Genomic DNA, 12,584 nt, shown 5'->3' on the forward strand with positions numbered 1-12,584 from the left:
TTGTTGTGTGAATTTAGTTCACCGCTATTCTTAGCCCCTGCTTTGGCAGAGCGAAGGAGAGGGGTAGAGAGAGAGGGCGAGGGAGAGAGAAGCCTGGGGAAAGACTGGCAGAAGCACAATGATGCCCAGGTAGGAGCTGGTAATATTTAACCACGCTGTGTGTGCTTACAAGTGGGCGTGATGGTGCTTGCTTAAAGGGGGATTGATGGTGCTACTTAGAGGGGAGTTTTAGGGCTAACGTTGGCTTTGTCATTTCATTTAGGCTAACTTCAAAACTAGCGATACGGCAAAAGTGTGTGTTTGTGGGTGAGGAGTGAGGACGGGTTTTGAATGGAGCAAGTTGGATTTTCTGCACGATAGTGATGCCGGTTGTAGTTACACATTGAAAGTCTTTAGTGTTAAGTTATGTAATATGGATTAGAGCATACGTGTGGATTAGAAGGCTTGTTACTTTACATATCTATGTATTTTTTAACTAACAATTTAACTGACTGAGAAGCCACTGTCAGCCACTGTCAGTCAAAAAAGGCTTGTTTTAACAAGATGTACTATAGTGAAAGAGCCATTTGTTATGGTGAAAATAATTAATACTTAATTTTGTTAGCATCCTCGTTCTTGTATGTAATGAAGTCACCTCTACTTTGGTTTTCCTTCTAATGGACGTTCTATTCACGGGAACGTGTATGCGGTTCTTTGGTACAGAGACTGAGGTAGATTTGGAGTCGTTTTGTGGAACACAGTCGAGGTCAAAGCAGTACAAGTAACAGTCATGAAGTCATGTGCTGCTTTTATGAATGACTCCCATCGACACTGCGGTCCACATGACACTTCTCCTCTTCTCGGCATAGTTCTTCTTTCAGTGTATCTTTCCACATCCTCCCTTTTCTGTTCATTTTGTCAGCTAGTTTTCTGTTCTTACAGTATGTAACTTGATTTTGTCGTCCCCCCCCCCCCCCCCCCCCCACATACATACCTTCTAAATCACTCTATGGCCGGTCCTTAGACTTACTGCTTGTGACGTAACGTTCCGCCAGAAGGAACTGGCTTCTGGCGTAATACTCCGTCTGATAAGCTTTATTATTGATATCAAACCGGATGGCTGATTTTCTATTTTTTCATTATTATTTTGGCTTGGCCTTAACTTCTTTAGCGATCCTAGACCGGGTTGCGCAACCACGCTCCCGTCCGCATCCCATTATTCAGGCTGACTAAAAAGCTGAATAACTCGAAATCTACGACGCTCTCCGTGGTTTGGTTAAAACGTGCGATGTTCGGAGGTCTTTGCTGACTATCCGGTGGTCTAGATGGAAACATTGGCGCTTTCTAGAGCAAGGATGGCTATATTTTAGCTCACTAGCATTGACGCTATTTATTTAGCATTAAGATGGACGCCTTTAAATCACCTCAGCAGCCCTCGGCAGTCTGAGGTTGGCTGGGCGTCGCGGCTTATAGTCCAGTACGGCTTGTATATGTACACATTTGTTCTTTTCCCTGAATTTAGCTGGTGTGGCTTATATTCAGGTGCGCTTTATAGTCCGGAAATTACGGTAATTATTGTCTCTGCCAGGCCGAAGGCGTGACCGAGACTATGTTTTCACCACTGTCTGTCCGAGTGTCAGTCCGTGTATCTGTCTGTGAGAAGCTAATCTCCAGCACCTGCAACTGTGCACGCATACTCGTGCACAGTACTTAAGTTGGACTGGAGGCAAAGTAAAAACCTCAGCCCCAAAGCTTTCACATCAGCTATTTATATCGTCACCAGGAGGCCGAGAAACTGAGTCCATCCTGATTGGCTAAGATTGGCTTTCAAAGTTTGCAGGAGTGGCCAATTTAGAACCAGAAAATAATGCCTCAAATCAGGGATGATTTCAAACATTGCTGGTCGGACTGGTCCACAATAACCTACCTGGCCTGGCAAAGACCTGTCCTAGTTATATATATATTATTTTTGTCAGGTGAAACCTAGCCTGGGGTCCACCTATGCTTTCTATGACATAGGCAGCTCCCGGCAGGATCCGCCGACGCAGCTGCGCGACTAATTAATTAGAGTGTGTGTGCGATGTTTGCGCTACCTTATGCCGAATTGAAGTGGTCTCGGTCCCAGACTTTTTTTTTCTCCCTGGAAATAAAAATGTCTGGGTTTCCGAGGCTAGGTGAAACCTGACATACAGGCCGTTTTTTATTAGCGACCTAGTCATGATTGAATGCCCCCTAAGGCAAGCCAATAGGAGTCTGACCCTATACTGCCTAAGCCAATGGGAAAATATAACTGAGCGGTGCAACTATACATTTATTTTTATAGTTACTGTACTGTGCTATGTACTGTACTGTAGTGTACTTTTTGGGAAACATCTTTGAGAAATGACAGTTACCGTGTGGGGGTCCCAGGGAGGTCCTTGGAACATCTAGGGGGCCGGCCTGGTTCTGGCGAGCCTTCCTGCATCCGAGCGGTCGAGAAATGACCGTGTGGGGGTCCCCCGGAACGCAAAGCACTCGTTACTACTGTACATGACTCCAGCCAGCGCAACCCCCACGCCTCTGCATCCCAGTTCTTCTACTGGGCCGGCCCGGTTCCCGGTGAGCCTTCCTCCGTCCAAAACGGGCGAGAAATGACAGAGTTACCGTGTTGCAGCTTTCCGTGCTCGGACACGGGGACAGACACGTGGACATAGGGACACACATAGCTGCGTACTGGAGCGGAGGCACCTCTCAAAAACATACAGTACAGTAACCACAGTGCCCTACAGCATATACATTTCGGCCATTTGAAAATAGCAGGTCTACAAGCTCACAGATCAGCTATTTTCAAAATATGTTTATACATTTGAAATTGCACATTCTGCATAATGACTACTTTTACTTTTAGTACTTTAAGACAGTACATTTTGAATTCCGGACTTTTACTTGTAACAGAGTAGTTCTATATTGGAGTATTGATACTTTTTTTTTTACCGTACTTATGAGTAAAAACTTTTAATACTTTTTCCACCACTGCTTGTTGGCCTGTGTTACAAAGTTCCATGTTCTGCCCCCCCCCCCCCTCCCCTCTTCTCTACTGTCTGAGAAGTTCCATGTTCTGTTCTCCCCCCCCCCCCCCCCCCCCTCTTCTCTACTGTCTGAGAAGTTCCATGTTCTGCCCCCCCCTCCTCTCTTCTCTACTGTCTGAGAAGTTCCATGTTCTGTTCTGCCCCCCCCCTCCTCTCTTCTCTACTGTCTGAGCTGTGGAGCAGCACTATGACATCAGGGAGGTGCTCACTCCTGTCCTGAGCCCAAAGTGTTTTCCTAGTGTTTTGTTTTCATAGAATAGAATAGGGATCATGTGGAAGGGGAACCCTAGTAGGGGAGTATTGGGCACTATTGCGGTGCAGTGTTGATTTCATCGGCTAATACTATGACGGAAAATGTTCGTTGACTACCTTTTAACTAAATAAAAGCTAAGCTATGATGACTAAACTAAGACTAAATATATTGGCAATTTTGTCAACAAATAACAAGAATTGATGACATTACCGGCTGCGTTATTATATCTGCAGAATTGTAGGTGAAATAACTAGTGGGTTGTTGTTTAGCCTCGGTCCCAGGCTTACTTGTCTGCGAAAAGAAAAGCCTGGTCATAATGTAAGGCAGAGAAGCTATCGGCGGATGTATCGTCCGGAACGTCCGTCAGATGTATTTCCCCCGGATACGATATTTTCCCGACCAATCGCAACATTTGTTTCATTTCGCGGAGAATGTAAACTGATTTGTAAAGCATCAACGTAATTTCCTTTGTTCGATACTTTCGCTAAAATCCCGCAACTTCCGCCCAAACAAATGATAGCCTCTACAGCGTAGTCTTGCCCAGGGTGGTTGTTGTTGCAACTTTCTGGCTGCAATGCAATGCCCTCCCATTGGCTGAGAGAACGGCTAGAGACAAGGCAACCAATCACAAAGAGAGGTGACTACGGCAGCCAATTAAATGATAAGTTGCCACTACCAACCTGATTGAAAGTAGACCAGCCTGCTTCACAGCTGGTAAAAACTAGACTAAAATGTTAGGGACTAGTCATAGAGTTATATATCTATAGAGAAGACACCCGAGTTCTCCTCCCATCCACTTGCATTAAATTGCTCAAAAGCGCATGAGGCGGATTTACTCCTCCTTCCTGGTAGGAACATTCTGGGACGGATTGCAATGGTGAGTGGCCCCAAACACATGAACGCGCTGCCGTTGAACGCGCACGAGCGTCGTCCGTCGTGAACGTGTACAATGTTAGTCAACGGACAGCGTGTTCATGTGTTTGGGGCCAGGCTGCAATACCTTCATTCGGCCACTATGTCCATTTCGCCTCAAGATTTCCTCTGGGTGCCTTCTCTATTTATATATATACTCTAAGGGACTAGTGGACAAGAGATAAAGTATAAGTAATTTTACACTTGGTTGCAAGCTGAAAATAGTAGATCTGCAAGCTCACAACGTGTCACGGCACTTGTGGATTGGCTATTTTCAGCAAGTGTAAAGGCTCGCCAAAATACTTTTAAAATCTTATGATATTTGGTCGACAATATTTAGTGTAACACTAAAACATTTCATGTGACTGAAATGTGACGTCACTGTTACGGTGTAGCTACAGACAGTATCCTATGATATGTGGATATGTGGTTTGAGATTTTGGATATCCTAGTAATCATACCATTGTGATATATAACGTTGCAAGTGTTGTCTTGTCCTGGTTTTAAAGGCTGCGTTACAGCAAAGTGATGTCATTTTCTGAACTTGCTGTTGTATTATTTTTGCCTTTACCCACTTCATCATTATATAAGCAAAGCACTACTGAGATTATTTGTCAAAAGTCTCATTGTGTAAATATTTGCGAAAGCAGTCAACCCCATAATATCTCTATTGGTATCAACTATCAAGGTATTTGGTCAAAGATATTAATTGTGATGGGATGCACAAGCAGATCCCACACACCAAAGGTCCGACATGTGGAAACCACCCATCGCTGAGTCCTGACATGTGTTGCGCTGTGCCTGAGGTTATTTGGCCCTACCGTCCGCCAGGTCCCTAGGCCTCCTCTAAATGACACACTTCAGATCAACTTTGCTTGCTCCAGACATAAAAACTCCTATAAAATCCACAGTAAAACAATACAATACAAATGCTAAATTAGACTAGTCTAGACTTAGACTCCATATAATAGACATTAAATTACTTTGAGACAAGAGTATAAAACACTAAAATCAAATAAACTTTAGTTAACAGCATATATATACATACCTACTACTTTGTAATCCAACAAATAGCCGATATACAACGTTGTGTCGAATCACGAATGAACACACTGTGAACTTGTACATCTGCCTTTTTCATATTGAAAGGTTTTGGAACAGTTTTGCCTATGACCCTATGTTATGAATATGACAGGCCATTAGGCCTGGGGATTGAACTGGGAAACTTTACGGTTCCCAACAACACAACTCGCCACTGAGTCGAGTAGATTTTCATGATGAGTTTGTGTCCTGGTGTGAAACTACTTTATCAATCCACCACGCCAAACACTGTAACCGTTGGAGACAGAGCGGTTGCGAATTCCCCATGTGAATGTAGTATTTATTGATACCAGGTCATGCTGAAACACTGACAAAGGACTTATTTTTATATATATTTTATAGAGGGACAAACCGTATGCTGACAGGAAAATGGGGAGAGAGATGGGGTTGGGGTGGGGGGGGGGGGACATGCAGTAAAGTCCGTTGGGATCGGGAGTCGAACCCGCGGCACACTGCCAGACTGGATTACCAGCCAGGGTGCCTGGACTGCTGAGCCACGACCCAGGCAAGAAGGGACTTCTTGATACAGACTACGGTACATAAGTCAATGGTATATGCAGGGCTCTGTTCTGTTCTCTCCAATGTCATTTGATCTCATTACAGAGTTCTGCATGTGGGCCAGCAGTGCATTACATCATGCGGCACATTCAGTGATGCATGGAGGTCAGTGTATGGGCTGGGTCTCCCAGTGGGATCGGTGCCAAGGGGACGGGGGGGGGGCGGGGGACGGGGGGGGCGGGCACAGTCCCCCCACATTCTTTAATGGACACACATGCATTAAAACATCCTGTCAAGTCAGTTAAAAAACTTCACTATTTCTGATATCCGCATGGCAGATTGAATCCTCCTGAGAGACGAGCTGGCTTTTCAAGACCCAACCTGCAGCCTATAGGCTCTGTCTGTGTTAAACAAATGCTTTGTTTTAGCCCCGCGTTTTATCCCCGCGTGCCACCTCTGGGGAGGGGTGTGTGTGTGTGTGTGTGTGTGTGTGTGTGTCTGTCTGTGTGTAAAATATTTGTTTCAAACTGAAGATGAATCCTGCCACTCAAGTGAAAATGTGCTGTCTCTGCTGTTTTCGTAGGATTTTGTGTCTGCAATGTGAAAGACGTTGAATAAACTCTGGGTTTGATAATGGGACACGGCGGTTGTAGCACATGATGATTGATGACCCCCCACCACCTTATCTCCTCTCCAGACTGAACGGCTTAGCTTCTAGGAATGTGTTTGGTAAATGCTAGGTCACATAGTACTGTACATGCTTACACAAGCATGCCATTACACACACTGGTATTCCCTGCACTGTTAAGCTGAAGTAACGCATAAAACTCAAGCGTGTGTGTGTGTGAGAGACAGGGAGTGCAGTATACTTAGCTGTTCTCGACTCTCGTCGCATGCCAGGCCCCTAAACCTTTGCCTATAAACACTGGCCTTATGCCCCCCCCCCTAATAAAAGGCTATATTTAGGGTTCATTCAGTGTCCCATCTGCATGACCTGTCTGTCCCCCAGACTAGAGAGAAATCCTCTGTCTCGTTCCCACTCCCCTGGTCATTTTCCAAGCTTCCAACTCAAGCAGGGAGTCAAGTGGTTCTACCACAGCAGGTATTTGCTAATCCTTTTCCTAGAAGACGTTTGGGTGATCTAAACGTGACTGCACCCTGCCTACAGCTACAGTAAGCCCCTCCTGCCATTCAAAAGTGAGCTGGCACAGGTACAGGTGGAGCTAAGGACTGTTCTTAAATCAAACGGGTAGCGCATTGTGTCAAATGTTCATATGAGATTAACAGCTCATACAGTATGTAATGTGGGGCAGTCCGGCTCCCGGCCCCTTCTTGGGTTTCTGACAATGTGGCCCCCTGAACAATTTCGTTGAATAGCCCTGTAGTGTAGTGGTTTCTGTTTATATCTATGAAATGTGTCTGACTGACTTTGATTGAATTTTATTTTAATACAAATTGTTCCAATGGCATCTAAATGTAATATTGTAAGTATATGCTTATCGGTGTTGCAAGAATGAGGGGGTGCTTGGAAAAAACTTCTTCTCCAAGTGGTACCTGTGGCTCTGGTTCTAGCTATCTGGTGGCTAAAACTGGCCAAAGAGAAGTGTAGTGGCTGCCTGCATGGAGGTTGGCTGTCTGCCATCTGAACACGCTTCAGGGCTGCCTGCTCCCCAGGACTCTGAACACGCTTCAGGGCTGCCTGCTCCCCAGGACTCTGAACACGCTTCAGGGCTGCCTGCTCCCCAGGACTCTGAACACGCTTCAGGGCTGCCTGCTCCCCAGGACTCTGAACACGCTTCAGGGCTGCCTGCTCCCCAGGACTCTTTGACCATGTGGCGCTGGGTTGCTATTGATCTTGCCTAATATATCATCGTTGTCAGTGTCAGGTGGAAACCTTGTATGTCAAACTGTTACTGTTCAGGAAATGGGGGGGGGGGGGAGGGGGGACCTGTGTGCCAACTGCCAATGTAGTTATTTTGTCACATTAACAAGCTCTTGTTGTATACACTCCATCACTTTCAACCTGGCGGCCCTAAATTGGATATGATAGAAAAAATAGGGTCTGCAACACTGGTATGAAAAACTCAGCTCCACTGGTTTATTTGATTCAACGTTTCGATCCCTTAGGATCTTCTTCAGGAATGATTGGATATGTCCTTATAAGCAATAATCTTACAATATATATATATATATATACATTTCTTTTAATGAAAATGGCAGATCTACAAGCAATTTTTTTCACTACTAAGCTTATCTATAAGCTTTCAACATGACGCTTCACAACATGAAAGCTTGTAGATTGGCTGTTTTTGCTACTTTTCTTCAACTCTGTCATACATTACATTTCCAAAAAGGTTTCTGCCTGACGGCAACCATATAATAATTTTGATGTGATATTATAGTCACTCTGCAGTCTGCAGTAGGGCAGTAAACACTTAACGGCCCCTTTTATGTCCCCTAACTAGTCATTGTATGTGTCTTATGTTGTTTTAATCGTTCTACTGCAGTGCTATAGTTCTGCCATTGCCGTTACTCGTACTGGCCGTCTCAGTGGTGGCGAGTAGCATTCTCTTTTAGGGAGAGTTGTCCCGATATAAAAAAGAAATCAGACAAAAATTAATACAATTACTTACTTTTTTGTACTCGCCGAGTACCGAATACCGATACGAGTACTTTATTTTTGTTGAGTAACAACTTATTTTACCCCCCATGCAGATGGATCTCTGATCTACACTTTTCAGTTGTCATTCATGCTCGTAGATCGGCTGTTCTTGGCGACAGATTTGCTGCAGTGTTAGGATGCTATAGGATCAATATAAGTAAATTAATATACGATACCCCTTCCACAGTAGTAGCTTTTACATAATTTTTTCTTTTGCACATTTTCCTATATAATGCCTAATTTGCATAGGCCTATTTAAAGGGATTGTGACATTTAAAACACATTTTTGTAGATTTTTTGGCTTTTTTGGCTTTTCTTGACATCAATTTCACCCAAAAAAGTTTGAACATTCAGTGTATTCTCTGCTGTCTGGACTTTTGTGAATAATTATGCAAAAATGTCTCATCTGGTTGGACGGCAGAGATATACGTAGATCTCCGCTAAACCTCCGCCCCCTCCCCTCTGCTCCCTGCCTAGTGCCTACCCTCTCTTCTCCGCTTCCTCATTGTGATCGCGACTTTGTTTCTTTGTAATACTTACTAATAATGGCTTCTAGAGAAAAATCAATCTGCTCTGTTGTTGGCTGTGTCAATCAACACAAGTCCTTACACTGGATACCAACTGGCCTAGATGACTCTTTTATTTTTGACGACGTTCCTACCAAGTTGTCAAAGTAGTGCATCTTGGGTTGACAGGAAAGGGGGAATTACCGACATCTACAGGCTAAAATAATGTGTTTTTCCATGGCTTCTCAGGATGAACTGTACACATGCACAAAAACTCGTGTCAAGAAATACTGGAGTGGAGTTGAGTGTTCAAACTTTTTAGACACGTTTGAAGGACCATGGCCAAGACTTTTAATGTTTTTTAAATTATGTTATAAATCATGTCATAATACCTTTAAAATGTTAAGATTTGTACTACAATAAATCGTTGTCTTTATTTGTGTAAGTAATCAACTGGGAAACAATTTAATATAGCTATGGTTTTGCACACTCCATTCATAATTACGTTCCAATTTTAGAGCTCTGGCTCATGGACTAAGAACTGAACCGGTTCCCAATCGGTGGAAAAGGGGCTTCAGAGTTATGGTTGGTCCTTGAAAAGATAAAGTTTTGTTAAGTTAACACATATACCAGCTCTGACAATGTGATAAAACGGCTCCAGAAACTGTTCCAAACGTGATGGAACCGATTTCGGTTCCTAAATGTTGAATCCGGTCCCCCCCTCCCCCCCCCCACCCTAGTGGTGAGTGGGCAGTGCACCCTGTTGCTGTGGTATGAGCAAGGGGAACGCCAGGGGAACACCAGCTACGGCACCACTGTTGGCACTGCCATGCTTACTGCCGCTGGGTGCCTTGACGGATTAAAAGGAGTTTTATTACAAGCTTATTACAACGGTACCCCTCCCACCCTTATGCTTATGTTCCCGTCTGTCTCTTGTTCCATTTAGACACCCATAACTTTGGCACTGACATTTAGCACACTATGCCGCAGGCTTTTAATAGCGGTATCGTATGTATAAACAACAATAACATCTGAAATCTAATGGTACAACAAGAGAAACAAAGCAAAAAGTCGCACACACACAAAGACAGATGTTCTGTCTGTAATGGAGAAACAACTGGATGGCAAGTGTCTTGTCCAGTGACTCCCTGGCAATGTTTGTGGTTGTTTATTTTTTTAGTGTAAAAGTCACAGGTTGGTTTGGTTTGTGCATTAATGTGCACTTTTTCAAAGCAGTGGAATAACTGGAAGTGGTAATGTTGCATTCCTGTGCTATTTAGTGTGGTTGCCCGAATGGGCAACCAGACTCTTGTAACTGTGATACTTTATTCTTTCACTGGAGTAGTCTTTATTTTGACGCTTTATACCTCCCACACTGTACGCTGTACGCACTTGAGCCATATGTCAAATTGACCGGAGAAATCGGGAATCGTGTGCTTGTATTTTGTTAAGAGAAATGTTGTATAGTTTAATTGATATGAATTTATTAGTGAATTAAATTTCCCCATTGACATGAATGGGAAAAGGCAAAAATTCACATAAAAGTATTTGTTCCTCGGAGACTGTAATCACTATAGTTACAAAACTTTTAGGGATAATTCAACATTATCCCTAAAATTATTTAACCCTAAAATTTTATCGGTCGGCCTCATGGTGGCGCTATAACAGCCCACTTTACCTTTTGGCTTATAACTCTTGAACCGTAGGTCGTAAAATCAAAATTATTTTTTCCCTGGATTCCTTGGGTCATGACGCATCTCCCCATATAGGCCACGCCCATTTCCGCCATGATAGATTTTCCGCCATTTTGAATTTTGTCCAAAACACACTTTTTGCTTTTCCTCCTACAGATTTTGTCCAAATCTCACATAAATCGGCACACGTGATCTCTGGACCCATCCAATTAAAACTGAGCCGCAGAATTTTGAAAGTGCGTATCGTTTGGCCGTAATCGTCTTCCGAAGTTAGTAGGAGGGGCCTATATCACAAAAAATGCCATAAATCACGAACGGAATGTCCAATCCATCCCAAATTTCAATCACATGTCCGGGGTGGTTCAATCAACCAAGTTCTAAAAGCATCATCCATAGGGGGCGCCGCAAATGCGAGAAATGTAACCGTTTGTCGCAAAAACATGAATTTCGGGGGTTAAATCCCCTCCGAATGACTTACGCATGATCTAAGGCGTGACTTGAAATTGTAATTGGCTGGCAATACTAGTGGGAGGGGCATATGTAAGCCACTGCGGCAACCACACTCTGCAATTTTTTTAAATTGCGAATTTTCTAGTTGTCTGGTGTTTTTTTAGTAGCGAGTGAAGAATGCTCGTTTATTTTAGGGGAAAAGTAGGGATTTTTATTAATTTAGGGAAAGATTCAGAATTCAGGTGTTAATTTTCCTTTTTATGGGGATCAACACCTGGCGAATATCCTGGGCCAGTCGGTGGTTAAAATGCAGGGGCGAGTGATCTTGAAAATCCGGGCGAGTGACAAATCTCCCTTAATGTCTATCGCTGTTACTATTAAGCCCCGTTTATGTTGTTGTACAATGGTACCGACCTAGCTATTTCTGCTATTTTAGAAAAATCCATTATATAGTTTTTGAGAGATGGAGTTTGGTATTTTTCCAGTTTTTCATGTGTCTGAGGTGACGGTACTTCATTTAATAGACACCCTGGAGTCGTTTTTATGTGCAATGATGTATTAACTTTGTATTTAGGGTTTCTTCCTGGAGGCTGAACCCTTGACAGTCAAACGTGCCCCTCCCCCTTTATCATACAACTACAGCTTCAGTTCAGGTGGATCACCACCCATCACCACCCACCAGGCAAACCAGGCATACTTGATGAACTGGTGGGCGTGCCCACATAAAAAAGTCATTTTAACAAATACTGTACCCTTTTTAGATTTTTTTTATTCTTCCTCCTTATATAACAACAAGACCTGATGATCATGTTTTAGGGTGGAAAAGAATCATGGCAAGGCTTATCCACACCTACAGGTGCGTTGGAGAAGGACAACCGAGGGCCCCTTTTTTAATAATTAACCAATAATTTGGATTATCCAATAAGTTGGATCTCTAGGTGTAACCTTTCTTTCTGCTTCAACACCTTTCACTTTCACTCTGTTTCTACTTCTCTGTCAGTGTCTTGACTTGAGTTGACTACTTCGCACAGCTTTTGCACAGATGTACTAATGTCATGTCTCTCTCTGTCTGTCTCTCTCTCCCTCCCTCTCCATCACCTTTCCTTCCATCTGTCTAGCTGGCCTACACCCCAGCTGGAGGCCAGTCAGATCCGCTTGATCGTATACCAAGACTGCGAAAGACGGGGGCGGAATGTCCTCTTCGACTCCAACGCCAACAAAAAGAGGGGCACCGAGGAAACCCCCATAACGGTGAGTCACGCTTTCCTCTTCTCAGTGTTCGAGACACCCCGCCGACCGGGTTTATTAGATGGCAGCGGAGAGTTGACCAGCCAAGTTCACGGACTCAGTGCTGTTGCTGCAGTCTTTGGGCCATAGCATAGAGTGGCTAGAGAGCGGTTCAACTCCTGGCTCGCCCCAATGTCGAATGCCGTAACTGTCGAAGTGTCCCCGAGCAAGGCA

At 43.9% G+C, this 12,584-nt stretch overlaps 1 protein-coding gene across 3 annotated transcripts in view; it reads left to right on the plus strand.

Moving 5' to 3' along the window:
• The window catches only part of fnip1 (folliculin interacting protein 1), a 62,007-nt gene that overhangs the window by 14,111 nt on the left and 35,312 nt on the right, over positions 1 to 12,584 (plus strand). For 2 of the 3 annotated variants that reach the window (XM_083787963.1, XM_083787964.1), the window contains exon 2: positions 12,242 to 12,374. In XM_083787963.1, coding sequence (XP_083644089.1) covers positions 12,242 to 12,374 — 133 coding nt within the window. Of the gene's footprint in view, positions 1 to 12,241; positions 12,375 to 12,584 lie in introns of those variants that run through there. The other variant, XM_083787965.1, reaches the window with a different exon arrangement.

The sequence above is a fragment of the Protomyctophum parallelum genome (assembly GCF_964188405.1).
Source record: "Protomyctophum parallelum genome assembly, chromosome: 1".
NCBI lineage: Eukaryota > Metazoa > Chordata > Actinopteri > Myctophiformes > Myctophidae > Protomyctophum > Protomyctophum parallelum.